Source organism: Mustelus asterias, chromosome 27 (assembly GCF_964213995.1).
Source record: "Mustelus asterias chromosome 27, sMusAst1.hap1.1, whole genome shotgun sequence".
Taxonomy (NCBI): Eukaryota; Metazoa; Chordata; class Chondrichthyes; order Carcharhiniformes; family Triakidae; genus Mustelus; species Mustelus asterias.
Window position 1 is genome coordinate 7,893,955 of NC_135827.1, and position 22,076 is coordinate 7,916,030.

A 22,076-nucleotide genomic window follows, 5' to 3' on the forward strand; every position below is an offset into this window, starting at 1 on the left:
TGCAATAACGGGCAGATTCATAACATGAGGAGGATTGTGGGCAGGGGATGCAATGGTGATGGTAGGAATGGGTTTTGACAAAAACAATACTGGATATTGTGATCATGGGGTGTGGGTAGTGGAACTCTTGTTACCTTGTTAGGTGGGAAGACTGACAGTAGTGCACACTGCATTGCTTTTGAGTTGCACAGACTGTACATATTAAATCTATAGGCTGCTAATATATTGGATTAGCCTGTCGTTTGTGACTTAAAATTTGAATTTCGTTATTTGATATATTTATATTTCAGTTGGTAATATTTGAAATGACTACAGATGTTGAAGGTAACAGTGAAGGGTGGGGCTGTATGCTATGACACAGTATTCAGACCGTTTGTTTTCTCTAATACATTTGTACAGTCTTTGATATCGCATCAGAGAACAGGTACTGAATGGAGACCAGCCATTTCCTGCAGTTCAGGATTGTTTCCTACACTGCTACCTGATCGGAGTTAACTGAGAGAGGTTACAGATGTGCAGTCAAGGACTGTGTGAAAATCCAGACTAAAGCAGCTCTTGGATTCCTAGTGCCGGTGGAACACTGAGTGGTCTTTCACGGCACTATTCTGTAATATTTCCAATCCATTACACACGTCCAGCAAAAGCTTCTGTTGCCTGTAGGATGGAGAACAGCTCACTAAATTCAAGAGTAAATATATGGCCATTTTTCTTGATGTGGACACAGGAAATGCACTGTTGGGGAAGTAGTATTAGAATTCAAGACACTGCAGCTAAATCTGAGATCCCAACGTCTGGAATCAACTGAGATTTGTAGAATCAAATGTTGAATTCAAGGGGTCACTTTGGTCTAGGGTGTTCAGTTATGTTCTTCTGCTTTTTAGTGTCGTTAGTAACCTCTGTTAATATAATGCAATAAGGTCTGTACTAACAGTGCTATTGACATCTACTGGTAGAGTTTGGCACTGCACCAGTATTGTAATGTCAGCACGCTATCCAATTTCAAGTACTCAAAGTATCTAACTGGAATGTCTATAGACACTAGCCAACTAATTGAGTCTAACACTGCTAAGAATGATGTTTCTTTGGAAATATGCTTTTACTAACATTGTTCTTCTGTCTTCTTTGCTGTCTAAAGTTGCTCTGAGTTCAGTAAGTATTATTTTGACAAAAGCCTAAACTGTGACTTGTTCTTGTATTCAAACTACTTGACTGTAATAAGCAGTTTCTTTTTGCATGAAAATGTAAAAAAAGTGCTATATTTTAGCTGGTCAGAATGCTGTTTTATTACCTCAGGAGCTTGGGTTCAAATTCAGACAAGATTTATGTTTGGTTAAAGATGCCCTCTTTCCACCATCTGTAAAAATCTAAAATGAAATTAATTTAAGCAGTCTCAAATACATCCTAGTGCATCTGGATAGTAGCAGAAAATTGGGATCTTTGCTGTGGCTACAAGTTTGGAACTAGGATTGTTTCTGAGATTGGGTCCAGGGGTTCAATGGAAAAAGCTTTTATGTTGTAGCTAACTGAGATATATTGGACTGTATCTTACATCTCAACATTCTCTAAATGTTCCAGAATTATTAATAGACGATTATTTTGCTGAGTGTTTTTAGCTCCATCAGTGGGTAACTTTATTCTTTTGGGCATGGTATTCGTCTCAAGAGAGGACTTCCCTGCTTGACAGGGAGAACACATCAAAGATTTATCTCGTCATGTCTGTGACACTAATCTTGTGCTCTTCTTCATTCTTCAAAAGTCTGGTTAAAGTAAAGTTTATTTATTAGTCACAAGTAAGGCTTTTATTAACACTGCAATAAAGTTACTGTGATATTCCCCTTGGTTGTACCAAATCTAACCTGAGGATTCCCCCCGCGCCCCCCCCCCCCCCCTCCAAATTTGTTCCTTTGTGCAAACTGAGTGGTGGAAGCAAGGAGACGGAAGAGACTGAAACGATTTTAAACTTTGAACATGACTAAAAGTTGAAGGAGTTGGAACACTAATTACAGGTTAACATAAAAAAGATTGAACACCAAGGTGTAAGTGTTTGTACATATGGATTAGGGTTTATTTTATTTGCTTAAGCTTCATATTCTATAATAAATATTTATGATATTATTGTTGTGAAGTTCCCCAATTATTTGTTGAACATTTCAGTGTCAATATTTGAGTTACAAAACTTACAGAATTGGTCAGCCCAGGGCGATGAGTGTTTCCTTGGAATTAACTGGCAGCCTAACAGTTAATGTGGCATAACTTCAGTTAGGAGCATGAGATAATGAAAGCCCCCTGTATTAACTGAACTCCAAGGTGAGGTACTAAACTAAAGCACAGGAACTGTTTATAGCTAATTAAAGTTTATAAGGAGAGTTTTTTTATGAAGGTGACTTTTTAAAAACGATATTAATATTTCCCCCTAACATGTAGTTCTCCCTGTCGTGTTCATTCCGACCAAGATTGGTTGGATCCTACCATAAAGTTTTGTTAATGCCTCTCTGAAACATTCACGGCACTTGAGATTGGCTGGATGGGTAACTATTGTGATCCCTGCTTTCCTTGTGAAATCACGTGTCAGCACACCCTCTTGACAGCGCAGTGAGATTAGGGAATCACTAACATGAGTCTGCGGCCCAACACTTTTGAGATGATGCATCAAAGCATTCTCCTCCACAACTAGAGCCTCAAAATCTCATCAAGAATTTGTTTTATGATTGACTTGTTTGAATCAGGAAATACACTCCTAGTCATTTGATCAATCCTGGTTCTTGCTTATGCAGTTACTAACTAGTAAGTGTCGCCATTAATCTGAATTTTAAGGAACCATTAAAAGTTGCAATTAAATGTATTTTCATTTCCATGTGGCGTTAATACAGTGTGCAACTGCACAATTTGCATGGCAGTATCTCAAATGCCAGACAGAAGCTAAACTTATAATAAATTTTACTGGATTGTTTATGAAATGCTGAGTTTTTTTATAAAGACTCTCAGAGACACTCATTTTCCTGCTGCAAAGCTCTTTGTGAGATGCTGCCCTTAGTCTGAAGGCACTCTGAATAATGGCAATCTGAATAATGGATTAATAAAATTGAAAAAACCTAAATAAGAATCATCCTGGGCACAGGATTCTGCTTGGGAGAAAGCATAATTCGAGGAGAGAACTGTAAATTGCAGACATCATCTGATGGCTAAAACTATCCCAGAATTTGCTGTCTTAAATCTGAGATTTTGCCAAATGGCCACTTGATATGCTATCTGCATGGGACCAGCAGTTAACTAATTCAAGCTCTCCAACCCTATTCTGACAGCTCTTTTTTTCTTCTGTCTAGTCCCTGAGGCACCAGACCGACCTACAATCTCAACTGCCTCAGAAACCTCTGTGTATGTGACTTGGATCCCAAGAGCAAATGGGGGCTCTCCCATCACTTCCTTTAAAGTGGAGTACAAACGAATGGGAAGGAACAGTGACTGGCTAGTGGCAGCAGACAGCATCTCTCCATCTAAACTCTCAGTGGAAGTGCGCAGCCTTGAACCAGGTAACGACCCAAATAAGCAAAATAAGAACTCAATAATCCAATTCAATTTTGTTAGCGTTGTGAAAGCAGCGAAAGCAGTTACAAATGATTTATTTCTGTAAAGTTCTGTTTTCTTTTGAAGATATTGATGCATGTCCTGGTACAGTTCTATGGGCAGTGGCCTTCAGCATTTCTCTCAACTAGTCATTCTTAATGTGTCGGCCCAGGCATTGAGTGTCATTGAGCAATTTGAACATGGTGTCCTTGCAGCTGAACCCAATCCTAATTACACCTGTTACACATTTTGACAAGCATTATTGGATAATGATGAGCAGTGGTATTTTTTATTCTTTACACATGGACATTGGTGGCAAGGCTGACATTTATTACCCTAGAAAGGTGATGACAGGTTTCTTTAAACCACTAAAGTCCATACCGTACTTGTAGCTGTTTGTTACAACTGAGCTGCTAAGTTACTTCAGGGGGTAATACATGTTGGTGTGGCACTGATGTCATGCACAAGCCAATCTGGGTAAAGTTTGCATGAGTTCTTTCATAAAGGACATTATTTTATAAAAATCCAACAGCTTTCCGGTCATTTTTACTGATACCAATTTTTTATTTACAAATTTTAATTCAACTAATTTTAAATTCTGAAACTACCTTGGTAGAACCTATGCGCTCATTTTCTGGATTAGTAGTCCAGGCCTCTAGGCTATGAGTCCAGTAACATAACTACTAGACTGCTGGAACCTATGGCGATCTGACAAACTTAACTCGCTTGTGTCTCTCATTTCACATCACGCCCAACAGAGAATGGCCAAGCTCTATAAGGAGGCCTCCATCTGAGTAGCCTTGGTTTTCCTGTCATCTGTCAATTGCTGCTCTTCTATGCAGAGTCATCCCACCACTAAGAGACTTGGCCTATTAGCACACAGCTCTACTCATCAATATGACATTGGAATGTTCTTTGATGTAAACTATTCTGTGCCGTGCAAATTACTACATTCTCCTGAGGTTTTCTTTTGTGCCACAGGTGCTGCGTACAAGTTTCGTGTGATTGCCATCAATGCATACGGTGAAAGTCCCAGAAGCGCAGCCTCACGACCATATCAAGTGGCAGGATTTAGCAGCCCATTTTCAGCACGTCCAATTGCAGGTCCTCACATCGCTTATACAGAGGCTATCACTGACACCCAGATCATGCTGAAATGGACGGTAAGCATTGTGCTCTTGTAGGTTTTCAATCTCCTCGCCATATTGTTAACTTTCATTTTGTCTCCCCACTTTAGTAAGTTGACATTTGTCATAAGTGAAGGATCTCGATTTAGGACTATGTCTCACAATAATAACAGCAGAGGGCTTTCTAATGTGAGAAATTATTCATTTGTAACTGCCTTGTACAGAAAGCTCATTTTAAAGCAATTCGGGAGCGGACGGGGAAATGGGATTTGAGCAGGTAGCTCCAATTCGAGCAAATGGTGTCCCACAAATGAACATTTTTGTTTGTCTGTTTGTTGGCTGTAGCATTACTCAGTCCTGATGGTGAAGAAAACTCTTCGGAGGAACATGGGAGAATCAATAGTTAAAATTCTTTAATTAAAAACTTTTTCCATGTATTAGAACATTCTTGCCTTGATACCAAGGCAAATGAAAACACTTTCTCTCGTCAGAACAATGATTCACTGATGAGACCGCTCTGGAACGTAGAAGCTAAAATCATCTAATGTTTTTTTCTAAAAGAATTTTCAGAAGAGTGACTTCTGGCTTTAATTAGGGTAGACGGCTCATTAAAATAAATGCCATAATTGAATTATATATTTTGCTCCATGTTTTTCGCATTCAAACACATTCAAAATGGCATGTCTGCAGGTTTTGTTAAGAATACTGAACATGGAAAAAATATTTACACTGTGACTACATTGGTAACTGAAGCACTTCCTACACACGGTCTCCTGGTATATTAGACTTCCAAGCTCTTGAAGGTCAGTGTGAGGATACAACGACAGCTAGTTCACTATGCATCTAACTGAAAACTTCCTGCTCAGCTGGCAATGCAGGGATTTAAGTCCTTTTACTGAGTGCAGAGAAGAAGAATTGTGCAGAATATTCTACAAATGCAAAGATTTGATGTGTCATTTATCTTATGGAGACATTTGCCATATATGGGATCATTAAGCAAAGGAATTACTTGAATGTTTATCCTTAGAATTTTCTAGCAGCAGAGCCTGCCTTTTCCTCTTGAATTTCTCCTTCTGAAGCTTGGACTTCATGTCAGCCCATGTTTTTAAAGTTACTGTCAACCTTATTCTTTTAAACAAAGGGGGAAAGGGTTGTTGTACTCAGTGCACGATTATCCTGTTGCTTAAAGTCTGAATTTTGAAATAGTGTGAGAGAGAAAATCAGATCAAAAAAATCTAAAACTTCATGCAGTACAAAGTTTACAGGCAAAATCAGAACATCTACTTCTCAACATTCTAGTGGTTTTAAATTTGGCAGAGTTTGCTGATTGAGCACCGCTAAAAGCGGATGAGGGTGAAGGATGGAGGCCCTTATCAGTCATAGAAACTTGGTTGTACTTCATTCATCCAGCTAACTCATTAAATCCAAGAATGTGCTCAATTACAATCAGTCCTTTCCTGGCAGCAAGCAGGAGCTGGAACTAGGGAAGTCTGACCCCTCTGTCTGATAGAACTTTCATTTGCTGTTTTAAAAAAACACCAAAAAAAAGAGCCTGTCTTATTCTGAGTGGATTGATAAGATCACTCAAGATTGGCAGGAGGCACGCAAGGCTTTGGAAAAATATTTTCCCTCTTGTGTCATGTTTCCCTCCTGGATTAGGTTGATGGATTGACAGCGAGGCTCTGAGATCGGTTATTACTTTAATTATGCACTGATTATCACAAAGGTTCTGCAGTACATTAACCCTGGGAGAACTGGAAACAGTTTATATGTTAAGAGCAAGTTACAACAGGCAAATTAGATCTTTGATACTCAACTAATAGGCACACAGTAGTAACCCTTCATTTGCCAATAAGTGGGCTCCCTGTACAGTTGCCCACTTTGCAAAGGGCCTTTCAGTAGGTTAAGTGTACTAACTGTAAATGCTGTTAATTTAGCAGGGTTTGGCTATTTAGTTTTTAGAAATGGGCAGGACTGGTAAGTAGAGGTGATTGTAGAAGTCACCAGTCAGGAAACCTGAGCCTGCAGCCCTTAATTTGTGTGGGTATCTGCCATACTGTCTAATTGCAGTGTTCCTGTATTAAACAGGGTAAAAGTTACTAATTCAGCAGGGTAAGGGTTACTTGCTGTGTAACTACCGAGTTCCTGTTTATTTAGCAGGGTAAGGGTCACCTTTTTAGAATTTCATTGTTTAATATTAATTCCAGGTTTACATGTTCTGGATATTTGTATGATTTCTGTGGACAGATTACCAACTTTGGCAAGGACTTCTATGCAGGCCACCGGTGTAAATCTTGCCTCTATTTAAAGCACTGGTTTTAAAATATTTCTTCTGACAACACAATGCTGTAACATGTCAGAACACTGAGTGATGCCATGGCAGTAGTCTGATCCCATGCTCTGCTGAGCTGTTTGTCTCAGGTACATCATTGTGTAATGGCTAATCTTGCAAAACGAGATCACAGTCAGCAGAAAGGGCATCAGTCCTAGTTCACTCTTGTCCTCTTCCCACAGTCAACTGCAAACACATTTAGATAGTTTAATGAGAGTTGATTAGCTAAGAATAAATCTGAAAGAGAATCAAGTTTGCTCTTGTTTTCATTTTTCTCCTCAGTAGAAGGGGAGTTGAGAAATCTTTTCATCCAACGGGAGTGAGAGTCTGGAACTCGCTGCCTGACAGCTTGCAGAGGCAGAAACACTTGTCATATTTAGAACATATTTGGATATTCGCTTGAAGGGTCATAATCTACAAGGCTGTGGAACAAGAGCTGGGTTGTGACTTTAGTTTGGATAGCTCTTTTTCAGTTAGCACTGATACAATGAGCTATATTGCCTCTATTTTGTGCTATGAATTTCTATTTCTATAATTTGATCAGTGCTATGTTTTTGCTGTTACAGTTTTTAGTAAATGTTGCTCATTAAAGTGAGGATGTTAAACACTTCTTGAGCTCTCTGCCTGAAGGCAGAGTGCTGTAACCTCCACCAATGATAGGGCACGGAGGCAGGTCCCAAATCCACCCCAGCCGGAATAGGGATTGAACCATGTGCTGTTGACACTAATGTGACCCATGCTGGCCATCCAGCCACCTGCCAGCCCGCCCACCAACCCCCCCCTAGGATTTACAAATTTGGCCACGTTATGAATACAACTTCTTCGTCCTGGAGTGGGACTTGAACCTGAAGCTTCTGATTCAGAGGCAGGGGATGCTACTCACTGTGCCACAAAACTTCATGCTGAACAGTAAGGCATCTATTTCAGCCATTGGGTTTCACAGTCAAACACGTGTAGGTCAGGTGCAAAAATTGAAAGCAATGTAAAGCATGCCTAACTTTCAACAACTTGCCTTATTTTCCAAAGCACCAAGCTGCTGTGATTCTCTAAAGACTCCAGTGGTTCTGCCTGCAGTAACTGCTCTAATTACTCCCTAATGTGCGATTGTCTCATGCCAGTTCTTAGTTTTGATTTTTTTAAAATTCAGTAGTTACATTTATGTTGTTTGTTCAACTTATTCTGTTGGTTTTCTGTTAATCATGTCTTGCATGCTCTTTTAGCGAATGTGGAAATTGCTTTTCTGAGTTTCCAGTGTGGGGAGTTGATGATTGAAAAGGGCAGTAATGACAAAACGGTAGAAGCAGAAGGCACAGACTGAAATGTCCAACTGGAGGTCCCTCAGAGCAGATGGGCGTGAGCAAACTGAAAAATAGGCCCCTTGTTACTTGTAAGACAATTTGCACAATGACTATTTACCTTTGCAGATATGTCTCCCTCTTCCTCCTCCTCAGTGTAGCAATACTTATTGAACATACAAGCCTCAATATGAACAAATTAGCAGTTTGACCTACATAACAGTGGTGATTATTCTTCAAAAGTAAGCTGTTGACTGAAGTGCCTTGAGGACGAGAGATTTTATAAATGCAAATTTGGTCATATTTTGGTTTTGCCTGCTCTCTTGAGGGTTTTTAATTCTTTCCTGGGATGTGGACCTCGCTGACTGAGCCAGCATTTATTGCCCATCCCTAATTGCTCTTATCTTGTTGTGGATCTGTCATATGTAGACCAGGCAAGAGTGGTAGGTTTCCTTCGCTAAAGGACATTAGTGAACCAAATGGGTTTTTACAGCAATCAACAATGGTTTCACGGTGGTCGTTAGATATTTAATTCCAAATTTTTATTGGATTCAAATTTCACCATCTGCCGTGGCGGGATTCGAACCTGAGTTCCCAATTACCTTGGATACTAATCCAGCGACAGCACCACTATTCCACTGCCTCCCCTGAGCCAAGCAGTACTCTAGACGGATCTTAAACGTTAAGAGCTGATTTTATGAAATTGAGTTGTAGACGTGGAGATTTGCCAACCCAGGTGCATCAGTAATTAAAGTGTAGACTCATGGATGAAAAATCATTTAAAACCTGCACCTGAATTCCCATTATGCAATTCCAATGGGTAAAATTCCATGTTAGACATCTGGTTTTGTTAAATTGGCCCTTGGGAATTCCTTCAAGCTTCCAATTCAAATTTTTCAGTTGTGTACTTTTAAATGGAAGGAGTCTCGATACTGGCGTTGTACATCTAGATATATCGGTTTTGAAATTAGATAAAATTTGCAAAATAATTTTATCAAGATGGAATGTATTAGAATATCAGTAAATGTGCATCATTTATTTTATTCATTGACAGGCTGAACAATATGGGAACATGCATTATTTTTCTAGTGCCTTATTGAACTGTCCATGGCTTCCTAACCTAGAGCTAGGGCTCAGGATAATAGTAACTGCTGTGGAACAACCTGGAGTGCTTGAGCCTTGGTACATTATGGATAACTGAATCCCAGTTTCTGAGTTTCATTTGAAATTATTTGTCCACCTGATGTAGAGACGGAATAACAGACAAGAGGTGATCTTCAGTCAGGTGACCTTCCTGAGAAGAGATTGAAGAATGACATTGTTTATGCAGACATGTCAGGAGTTTTACCGGTCCACCCTTTGTAACATAATTAATGGAACATGATTAAACTAACCCGATTGGAAGAGAGCAAAATCTTTGTGAAATCAAATAAATCATATGTGAAGTAAACTTAACATTTATTGGCCGTCCTGTTGGTTTGAATACCCTCATTTCTGCCACCTGAGTTTGAAATCAGCATAATCTGCTGAAAGTCTTCTCTCTGAAAGTCTTTCTACTCGTTCATGAATGAATGTGAGGCAACTTTGACCAACATGGGCTTTAATCTACAGCACAAGAATTTCCCTAGCTTGAAACTATGCTTGCGGTCACGCGAGAGTCCATGGGCTGGCTGGAAATGAAAACCCATTGTGGACGCAGTTTTAATGAATGCTGTGTGCAGCCTTGGAAAGCTAATAAGACTGTGTGTGAAAAGTTTCTGTTTATGATGAAGTGCAACTGAGCTGAGTTACTAATATTTCCACTGATCTGATTGTTTTTACAGTATATTCCATCCAGTAACAACAACACTCCCATCCAGGGATTTTATATCTATTACCGACCAACCGACAGTGACAATGATAGTGACTACAAACGAGATGTAGTGGAAGGTATGCAAACAAATAGCACTGTTGTCTCGTAATTAACCATGCTTTAAAATAGATACAGAGTCCTCTATCCTAGCTGGAGAGGTAAACATCCCCTTTCTCCAATTGTCTCTACTGAAGTAATGCAGTCCCTAGAATCATGTTTTAGGGAAATCACTTATAATTAGGAAGAGACATCACAATTTTTTTTAAACTAAGGAAACTAAGAACAAGGTCGAATGACTCATTTTGCCACATAAGGACAAGTTCTAATCTGTGTGTAAGTACATTAGCTAGAGGTGGGTGACTGAGGAGGAAAGTCCAATGAGAACAGGCCAGATGATTTGTCACGTACAGCAGCTTTAGTGATCTTTATTGAGTGATGTTAGGTGGACAATACATTTGTCCAAATATTGTGGGTTTTTGGTAACCAGATGCAAACAATGGAACAAAGCAATGAGACGTGTTTCCTAGCATTTGTGGCATGTCCATGTTGGGCATTCGGAACACTGTTGCATGTCTGCTGTTATTAAGGTGGTGGGATTTTAGTGCATTTATCTTGTTTTCTTCTGATGGGCCTGTTGGCTGTGCTATACTGTAACAAGTACTGCAGCCATTTCCCTTTCCTCACTATCTTACTGGATAATTTCAAAGTGTATGTTCTACATGGATGGAACGTGGCTCAACCACCATCCCCTCTGTCTTCCGCTGCCAGTCACTGTCAAACTGATGTATGGAAAATGGTCACTTGAGAAAAATGCGAAAGCTGGATTGCATACAGGAGAGGTAGACAAAAATCAGGAGGCAAGAGAAGAGTGCTTTTGGGGCTATTTGGCAACTTGTAATCATTCACGTTTAGAAGTAATAGTTGTCAGGCAAAGTAAAGATTTAATTCCTGATTTCTTTGTTCCAATGAACTGATTTCTGTGATAACGAAATGAGACGGTTACCCAGTCACACAAATAAAAATAAATTAGACCATGCAGAGCAAAGTCAGTCGCGTATGTACAGGCAAGATTGTCAGAGCTGTGGGAGGTAGATCTTCATTCCCTGTTGTCATAGCAACCCCTCAGGTGGAATTTCCTGTCAAGGACATTATTAAACACTTAATTAAATTCTTACCCGCAACTCCCCTCACCACTACCATTGCTCCTTTTTTTAAAATTAATGTACACCACAAATCAAAACTATGTCCAAAGGAAAAGATTGCTAAGTGATTTCCAGAAGGAGGCAAAGTATTTTGAGGGTTTTAACAGCCTGGGTACAGGCCAGGAAAAACAAAATAATTTGATCAGACTGCAGTGCCTGGACTGTTCGCTGACCCGGGGCCGAGAGCGACTGCGGCCAGAAGACGACAGGAACTCAGTCAGTTATTTTCACTTTTCCTTTGGGAATCTGTCTCCGAGGAAGGCAATAACAAGAGGCAAGAAGCTTTGTTTATTAAGTTATTGTGCTGGATTTTTCCCCCTCATTTCAAGGGAAGGATTGACTTAGTCCGGGGCTGAAATGGTGCTGCTCGTCATATCTCCGTCCAGACACGAGGCAGTGAACATCTGAGGCTGCTTTTTGATAACTATCTTGACAGAATTATGAATTACAATGTCCCAAGAGATTTTTTCACTCTTGCCGGTGGGGGATGGGGTTGTAGTAAAGGGGCCACAATCTGGAAAAGTGAAGCCAGAACATTGCAGCAGGGACCTAAGGGTTTAGAAAGCAAAATATGATGAAGTCATTCTTTTTGAGAGATTTCAACTCAGAATCTTGCTGCAGAAGCATACATTGCTGTCTCTTGAACCTGTTTTACATTTTCCACTTAACATCCTCGCTGGTTACTGATATCAGAGTTATTTACCCTTTACCACCATGCCTTCTCATTTTGACTTGTCCTGTTATTCACCATTGCAAATTCTTTTCTTGGGTCAATTTCAGTAATCAACTTAATATGATGCAAAAAATTCAGAGGTCATCTCAAAGCCACCTCTTTTCCAAAGAAGAAAAACTCAATTTCACCAGCTTTTCCTCTTAACTGGCATTGATTTGATCATTTGTGTCAAAATGTGAGGCAAAATATTTTGAAGCACTTGTTATGCATTTATCAGACTCAGCAGTACATTAAACATTGAGATGTGAAGACAATTGCAAGTCAATGTAGTGCATTGGAGTGTGCAGTTCCAGAAAAACTAAGGGTGCAACTTCAGTACATAATTTATGCTACTTTTCTGTTGCTTTATCCTGAAAGCACACCAGATAGATAAGACTGGGTTTTTTCTTTATTCGTTCATGGGACGTGGGCGCTGCCACCTGGGCCAATATTTATTGCCCATCCCTAATTGTCCGGGGCGGTTAGTAAAGAGTCAACCATATTTCTGTGGATCTGGTAAGGATGGCAGATTTCCTTCCCTAAAGGACATTAGTGAACCAGTTGGGTTTTTACAACAATCAACAATGTTTTCATGGTCATCATTAACTTTTAATTCCAGATTTTTTTTAAATTCAAATTTTACCATTTACAGTGGCAGGATTTGAACCTGGATCCCCAGAGGATTGTCACTGGATTACCAGTCCAGTGACGATTCCACCATACCACCATCTCCCCCCTCAAGACTGGATTGACCAATAATCTCATCTCCATGATAATCCAGTCCCTATTTGAGTGACTATCAACTGTATTCGTCAGAATGTAGAATCTGGTTAGTAAAATGATGGTCAATTGTACAAATATGGAATAATATGAAAATAATTATCTCTCAAACAAGATTCCATGGCTCCCCCTCTGTGGTTGCTTTGATGAAGTGAATATGATGAATACTATCACCAATCCTGGGCAAGTGCAGCAGGTTTTATTTAAATAGCAATGCACATAATTAGGGTGTTTCAGTTCCATCTTGTTCCTGCGCTTTAAGCTGTCAGCTATTATGAGTGTGGAGATACATCATGCTGCTGTGCAGACACAAGATGTTATCGAATTCCGTTTCCCATTTGCATTCCCAGTTAGCAATCTGAGGTACACCATGATGAAGAAGCAGAAGCCAGTGTTGGTTAGAGCGATCCTAGATTGGATAGTTTGTGTAGATGTTAGTTTGAATTTTTGTTACTTGACACAACAAATATGTTCATTCTTTTTCCAAATCCGTTACCTCAGCCATCTGTACAATGTAGTAAGAACTGTCTCTAGTTATTTCCTTACATGCAGACATCTTCTAATGTGCTTATTTATTATGCAGGAAACAAGCAGTGGCATCTCATCAGTCATCTGCAGCCTGAGACTTCATATGATATCAAAATGCAGTGCTTCAATGAAGGTGGAGAGAGTGAATTTAGCAATGTCATGATCTGTGAGACCAAAGGTAGGGACTGCTGTTACCTCCATGCCCCCTTCAGTCTGCATGTTAACTACAAAGCTTTGGTCTGAGGCATTCATGTTAAGATTTTAGACATGATTATGACATTTACTTGAAGTGAGAGGTAGACCAGATTCAACTGTGATGGTACCCACTGTTGACTGGTTTGCCTGCACTCACTGTCTGATGAATGGCCACTTGATGAGATATGACAAAGGAGCCATTGTCCAGAGATGTATCTCAGCAAGATTAGGTGCCTTCAGAAGCTGGTCATAATTTTGATTTAAAGGCATGCATTTTTACAAATTCATTCACAGGCATCACTGGCACGGTTAACATTTTTTTTACCCATCCATAATTGTCTTCAGATGGTGCTGGTGAGTCTCCTCCTTGAATTACTGTAGTTCACGTGGTGAACATACTTCCACAGCATTGTTAGCTGGGGAGTTGCACAATTTTGACCCAGTGACGATGAAGGAACATGCAATATATTTTAAAGTCAGGATGGTGTGTGAGTTGGAGGGAAACTTGCAGGGGTGTTCTCATGTACTTGCAGTTCTTTGTCTTTATGGTTGGTAGAGGTCTCAGGTTTGGGATGTGTTGCCAAAGGAGATTTGGCGGGTTGCTGCACTGCATCTTGAAGATGTTGCAGACTGCTGCAATTGTGTGTAGATGGTGAAAAGAGTGAATGTTTCAGGAAGTGAATGAGTGCTAATCAGGACTACTTTGCCCTGTATGGTGTTGAACCTTTGAGTGTTAAAGCTGCACTCATCCAGGCAAATGGAGATTATTCCGTCACACTCCTGACTTGTGTCTTGTGCAGGAGCAGGAGTAGATCATTCAGCCCTTTGAACCTGCTCCGCCATTCAATAAGATCATGGCTTATCTGACCATAACCTCCTGCCTCTGCTCAATAACCTCCCACCTATCCCCAATAATCTTCTGCCTATCCTCTATAACATTTCACCCCCTTGTTTATCAAGAATCTATCTACCTCTACCTTGAAAACATTCAAAGACTCACCATTTTCTGAGAGAAAAGAAATTCTCGACTGTCATAAATAGGTGATCCCTTATTTTTAAATAGTGAACTTTTGTTCTAGATTCTCCACAAGAGGAAACGTTCTTTCCCCGTCCATCCTGTCAAGACCCCCGAACCCCTTATATATTTCAACCTCTCCTAGCTCACATCTGTCACTGACTTTTTAATTTCCTTTAACTGCTCCACCCACTCTTAAACAGTATAAAATCCATCTCATATCTCCCTCTCTTTACCTCTAAAGAAAAGTGATATGGACTTGAAATGTTAACTCTGTTTCTCTCTCCATAGATGCTTCCAGACTTGTTGGGTTTTTCCAGCATTTTCTGTTTTTATTCCAGGGGATGCGAGCCTAGCTTATCCATTCTTTCTTCATAAGACGACCAACCCATTTGTCTAGTAAATCTTCCCAGAATAGCCGTTAATGCATTTACATCTTTCCTGAAATAAGGAGACCAATACTGTACTTGGTACTCGAGATGTGGTCTCACCAATTTCCTGCACAACTGAAGCATAACCTAGCTCTTGTATTAAATTTGCCTTGGCAATGAATAATAGCATTCTATTATCTTTCCTAATTACTTGCTATACCTGCATCGGCCTTTTGCAATTCATGCACTAGGACACTCAAATCTCTCTGAACCTGAAAGCTCTGTAATCTCTCACCATTTGGATGATGTGCTACTCCACATCTGGAGTAGTGTGTATAGTATTGGCCTCCTTATTTAAGGAAGGTTATAAATGCATTAGAAGCAGTTCAGAGAAAGTTTACTGAATTGTGCAGCACTGAGGAAGGCCTGTTTTTTTTTCCCCCTGAAAAGCAACTAAACCAAATCTGAAAAAACAGTTGAAGCTAGCTACCTAATTAAGTAGCTACCGCTTGTAAACCTCGACTTGGGCAATGCTATTGAATGTCAAGGAGAGATGGTTAGGTTTTCGCTGTTGTTGAAGATGGTCATTGTCTGGCATTTGTGTAGTTAGTTGCCAGTTACCAGCCTAACCATAAATTTTAACCATTTAGATAATGTGCTACTCCACATCTGGGGTACCGTGTATAGTACTGGCCACCTTAGTTCAGGAAGGTTGTAAATGCATTAGAAGCATTTAACTTGGTGCATGGGGTATAGACTGCTTCATTATCTAAAGAGTTGTGAATGGAACTAAATGCAGTGATCATCAGCAAATATCCCCAGTTCTCTCCTCGTATTTGAGGAAGAGTCATTGATCGAGCAACTAAAGATAATTTGGCCTAGGACACTATCCTGAGGAACTCTTGCAACGGTGTCCTGTGGCTGAGATAATTGAACAGCTAGATCTGTTCTGAATCTATCCCAAATAGTACAATTGTAATGCCAAACAACATGATGGTGGGAATCTTCAGTGTGAAGAGGGATCTTTGTGCCCCCCTCCCCCACCAAAAGAGTTCACTATGATCACCCCTACAATACTGTCAGGGACAGATGCAACTGCAGCAGGTGGATTGGCGATGACAAGGATGTCTGCTCTTGTCAAATGATTAGACAATATTCTTCCTTCAACTGTTGTATCTTACTATCACTTGTTGTTCTTTCTTTAGCGCGGAGACCACCTGGATCCTCTGAGTACTCTGTGGTATTGGACGATGACCTGAATACACAGCCTAATCTCGCTGACCACCTGGGTGGTGGCCATGGGGCATCCCCATCTGGCACACGGAGCAGTGACATGTTATACTTGATTGTGGGCTCAGTGCTAGGGATCATGGTTTTAATCCTCATTATCTTCATTGCCATGTGCCTGTGGAAGAACCGCCAACAGACAACATTACAAAGTAAGTAGTCATGTGGATCACCCCTCTCTTTCTTTAAGGTAACTGTGACTGTAGGCCTTGTTATTGGAATACTTTTTGTATATTCTGTTCAAGCACTGTCAGTTTAGTGTTAGCCAGTTGCAGAGACCTTGTCCTATTGGCAATCTATCTGAAGTCCAGAATGAATGCTGCCAACTATAAAGTCAAATGTTCAATTTCTTCAGCCTTGATCGCGGCTGAATTATATTTGACCCTGAATGATCCTGAAATTAGGAAGAGAAATTAGCCAGGGTTTGTAGTCTAATAAGAGTAAGTGCCTTCAAGGAGGAAGGATGAAAGAGCAAAAAATGAATGAGAGAAAAGTACAATGCAATCATCATGTTTTCAAATAATAAAATGTCTTCCTCAAGCCCTTCATATGGAACAGATATATTCAGGTAAATGCTTATGGATGTAAAACTATAGCCCATGGGTCATGTTCAAGCGCTGTCAAGCTCAATCAGAAAGACCAGCCAATCAATGCTATTTGTATTTACGCATTGGCTTAGTATTTTAAAATTTTGCAGACTTAAAGGTTTGGGTGGAGCTTTACGCAGCGTGTCTCTCTAATTGGTGGAGAAATCTTGTCAGAACAGCCTTCAAAACTCTCCTGTCTGCCTCCTTACTTGCCCCCAAGTAGCACAAACCTATTGCCCCTGTGCTTTCTGACCTACGTTGACTCCCAGTCAGTTGTCTTGATTTTAAAATTCTCAGTTTTGTTTTCAAATCTTTTCAAGTCCTCACCCCTCACTAACTCTAGAATTTTATCCAGCTCTGCAACTCTCCAAGATAACTATGCCAATCCAATTCTGGCTTCTTAAACATTCCTGATTTTGATTGCTGTACCATTTCTGGCTGTGCCTTCAGCTTCCTAAGCTCTGGAGTTTCCTCCATAAACCTCTCCGCCCACTTACTTGTCATTCTTTCTTAAAATGCTCCTTAAAGCCTACCTCTTCATTAAAGATTATGATGGATTTCTGCCCTAATATATCCTTATGTGTCTTGGTGTCAAATTTTGTTTTACAACGTTCTTGTGAAGCACCTTGGAATTTTTCAAGTTAAAGGCACTATGTAAGTATCAATTGTTAGTATAGCAGCTTGAGATATATACAAGTGGCAATTCAAAGTGGGAACATGAACTTACGTTTTTTAAATAGCACAGTGTGTCCATTGCGCTCAAACAGTCAAGAAGACTGGGGGAAACCCCTGTTCTAGGACAAGGAAAGGAGTCCTCAGTGGTGTTGTCAGTGCAAATAGAACAGGCATTGAGCCAGTTTGACAGGTACAGGTAAATTTATGAATGCTCATTCCGAGCATAGAGCCATCACGAACGTGCTGCCATACTGTGTTCATAATGTTTGGAAGATCATGGGAGCAAGGTCTAGCTTGTGGATTTTTAATTCCAGTTCCTAAGGCTGCATGTTGAGAGTAAAATTATGCGATGTTACTTGTAATATATCCACCCCAACTTCACATTTCCAACATCAGAGTGAGGGCAGAGTTAGTACATTTGAGAAATGTGTTGCACACTTGGGCAGGCATTCACAAGCTAGCTAACCCAGCATTGAGCTCTAATCTCATTGCTTTCGTTCTTCAACTTTTGAATGTGGTAACTGTTGGTCCTTGAGCTTATCTCCGTACGGTGTTGCGGGTGCAGATTTCAGCTCCCCCTTTATGTTTTTGCTCTTTTTAAATGGACAGCTGCATTAAACAGCATTAACAGTGGGACTAATGCACCAATCCTGTCCTCCCATCTGTCTTCAAAGAGAGCAGAATGCATGTTGGATAATCTGCCTTGCAACTTTTTCTGTTTACAATGTACAGTTTCTAAACTGGCATTTTCTTGGTGAAATCTAGTGTACATTGTCTTTTCTCCTCTTGCATGTGAACCTCCCTTGTGACAGTGTAATTTGATATTAAATAGTTTACCTAAAGGTCTCCATCCCTGTTGTACTGAGAAAGAAAGCAGATTTGAAGCTGAAACAAGTTGTTTGGGTGTATTTGGGTCAAAATGCTACTCACCCATGTTTCTGTATTGCTGGCTGTTAATTCATCATCTGTTTATGCTAACAAAGAGATACAGTCTGTCTTAAATTTCAGCATTTGGGAGCATATTAAGTGTCATAGTGATTACAAGGAGACAGGCAACAGCTGAGGTATGTCGATGAGAGAGAGGCCCCTTTCACAGCTCCACTTTCTAAACCCGATGGGACATGCTCTTTTTCAGCACTACTGCTGCTGGAAGGTCTTATAGATGGTCAATGAGACCAGGCCTCGACTATGACATTAACTCTTTAAATGAAAGTTTCCTGAAGGAAGTTGGTGCATCAAGGTTTCTAAGGTCTCTGTAATATTCATTGACAGGAGTTGGGTGACACATAAATTGTTGAACTCATTTTATTATTTTTTTGCTCAGAATACGATCCTCCTAACTACCTCTACCAAGGCCCGGAAGTAAATGGTCAGTTGATGGAGTATACCACCCTTCCTGGCACCAGTCGAATCAACGGAAGCATTCATGGCAGCTTCATTGGTAATGGGAGCCTGAGCAATGGCTGCCCACACCTGCACCACAAGATTTCTAATGGAGTGAATGGACTGATGAATGGGGGAATAAACGGAGGGACAGCGTTGTATCCTAACCACACAAACTCACTGCAGAGGACCCACATGGACTATGATCAGGCGCACCATATTATGAATGTAAGAGCCAGTTGTTTTTATGGTGGAAGTGTCAGGCCTAGAGTATTACTTAAAATCATTGCATTCATTTTCACCCAGTTGCGCTTCAGCATTATTTCTCATTTACCAGTTCAAGTGCTGAGCTTCTGAAATTTTCAAAATTCATGTGCATTCTCCTATATAACATTAGATTTTATTTGTTCCATCATCAAGCAGTGTTGGCTCCATACCTCCAACCCTTCCCATCAAGTAGATTTCAAATATTTCATCTCCACAGTTCTTTTGGCCCATGTTACTACTCTTGCCTTTCCCAGTTTACTTTTGCAGTAAAACTAGTGTCCAGCAGCCATTGCTGTGTGAGAGATTAGTGATATGGGCTGAGTGTTTGACACCCAGGGATTTAGCCTGAAGTTTTAAGCGTCTGAAGTAAATGGTGCCTTTTATCAACGAAACTGTGTAATTTCCATTCATCCTTTTACTAAAGGCTTACCTGTTGCACATTCTCAGAAATACCCATGGGACCTAACTGTGTTTTTCTGTTTGTGTTGGAGAAAGGGATAAGAAATCTGATGTTTTTAGCTTGTTCTGCAAACTTGGCATTTGAAGATCAGCGTTTGTTTTAATTTCTCCGGATGTGGGTGATGTTGGCAAGGCTATGTTGATTACATATTCCCCAGCTGCCAACTTGAATTGCTGCTGTCCGTGTAGTAACGGTAGAAACATGGATAGGATGGGGGAAGTGATAAAGAATGTCAGGAAGGAATGGAGAAAGCCCAGGAAAGCAGGGATGAAGATATAGCGGAACAGGAGGTTCAGAGAACGAGAAAAAGAAACTTGAAAGGATTTAATTTCTAAATGGATCAGTTACACAATTGTGACATTTTGTCTGATAAATAATCCTAAGTGGTTTTTCTTGAAGTAAATCGGTTTATTTTCAGGGAGACAAAATAAATCTGCTTATTATTCTAGCTATGGCCTCCTTATGAAGTTTGAATAGAGTTGTTGTGCAAACAAACGAGCAGGAGTTTATTGAGTCAAATTTAATCAAATTTGACATGTTTGAGGGGAGAAACTTTGAGGGGACTGGGGCAAAGTGAGGATGGTGTTGGAATCCAGTGGAGGGATGGTGGAATGGAGGTTGAGAGAGGGTGAATATGGGGGAGGAGTGGCAGTGACATTCGGAGAGGTTTCTGTCAGTGTCTGGAGTTGTGTCCTGGATTCTACTCTCTGCTGTTAGTTTTTAGTTGGCACAATGCCATTTTTTAAAAGTGCTTTCCTGTCTGTGTGCATTGTACATTAAAAGGGATGCAAGGTTCCTTTTAAGCAGACTTTTATTATTTTTGAGCAGCGTGGAGGGAGAGATTTTCAGGCATTATAGAATAATCCTGTCCCAGCCAATCCCAACTTATTTTAACCGGAATCCAAAGAACAAATGTACAGTGTCTGTCGCTATCCCACATCTTGCCTGGGGATCAGGGTCAGGCTGCAAACAGGTGCAAACACATTTGTACAACTTTGTTTATATTTTTTTCCCCTTTTTGAACAGTAAAATACAATATTGGCAAATTCTATTGGCAAAACCAAGTTAAGGTGCACCGTCTTCATGGAAATATATGCAGCAAGATTTTTTTAAAGAGGGAATCATTTACTCAATGCCATCAAGTTGCCTTATTGGAAGGGATCTGCGTCACTGTTTAATAAATTAATTGACAATGACTTGGGAATAAGACTGCAGATCATACAAAATTCAGAAATGTTGTAAACCATAAAGATGTTAACAGATTTAAGTAGGCCAAATACAGATGGTGAAATGGTTGAAACTTAACACAAGTGTAAGGAGGTGTATTTTGGAAGGGAGATCGAGGAGGGACAGTAAGAACATATTGTACAATTTAAGAAGGGTGCAAGCACAGAGAGACTTGGTGTATGAGCACAAATCTTCAATGACAGGTTGAAAAACTGTTTTAACACAAAACATTTGGGATCCTTAGGCCTTACTAATTGTGAAATAACACACAAAAGCAAGAAGGTTGTGTAAAACTTTTATAAAACACTGGTTAAACCTCAGGCTATGTTGTGTTCAATTCTGGGCACCACCCTTTAGGAAGGATGTCAAGCCCTTGGAGTGAGTGCAGAATAGATTTACTAGAATGGGACCAAGGATGAGAGATTTCAATTCTGCAGAGACAGTGGAGAAGCTTGGATTATTCTTTTTGCAGCAGAGAAGATTAAGAGCAGATTTGTAAGTGTTCAAAATCAAGACTGGTTTTGTTAGGGTGACTGGGGAGAAACTTTGTTTCTAGTGACAGAACAGTTGATAACCAGAGGACACAGAATTACAGTGATTGATGACATGACATGTATTTTACAACGAGTTAGTGCCTCCGTGACCCCAATCCCCGCAACCCCATACATTTACCATGGTTAACCCATCTAACCTACACATCTTGGGACACTAAGCATTTAGACAGTTACATGGGTACGGTTGGTATAGAGGATATGGGCCAAACGCAGGCAATTGGGACTAGTTTAATGATAAAAACTGGGCAGCATGGACAAGTTGGGCCGAAGGACCTGTTTCCATGCTGTAAACCTCTAAGACTGAGTTTTGAGATCTAGAATGCACCAACTGAAAAGATGCTGAAGCAGATTCAGTAGGAACACAAACGAGAATTGGATAAATACTTGAAGGAAAAACATTGCAAGGAAAAAGCACATATGGGATTAATTGGATAACTCCATAAACCAGCATGGGCATATTAGCCTCCTGTGCTGTATAATTTTGTGGTGCTGAGGCCTGAGTTCTATATTTTGTGTTGACAGGGTGGTGGGATATACACTGCACTCCCACAGACAGAACCGTCAGAATGCATCAATTGTCGCAACTGCAGGAACAACAACAGGTCAGTGAGCAATGGCTCTGTGCAGTGTTTGATGTTCTTTCAGGATTACTGTGTAGAGTGA

At 40.2% G+C, this 22,076-nt stretch overlaps 1 protein-coding gene across 1 annotated transcript in view; it reads left to right on the plus strand.

The window, feature by feature from the left end:
- Positions 1-22,076, plus strand: part of LOC144479889 (cell adhesion molecule-related/down-regulated by oncogenes-like) — a 97,133-nt gene extending 75,057 nt beyond the window's left edge. The window contains exons 12-18 of the mRNA XM_078198928.1: positions 3,324-3,530; positions 4,546-4,727; positions 10,142-10,247; positions 13,448-13,570; positions 16,179-16,412; positions 18,847-19,133; positions 21,936-22,076. Coding sequence (XP_078055054.1) covers positions 3,324-3,530; positions 4,546-4,727; positions 10,142-10,247; positions 13,448-13,570; positions 16,179-16,412; positions 18,847-19,133; positions 21,936-22,076 — 1,280 coding nt within the window. The remainder of the gene's footprint in view (positions 1-3,323; positions 3,531-4,545; positions 4,728-10,141; positions 10,248-13,447; positions 13,571-16,178; positions 16,413-18,846; positions 19,134-21,935) is intronic.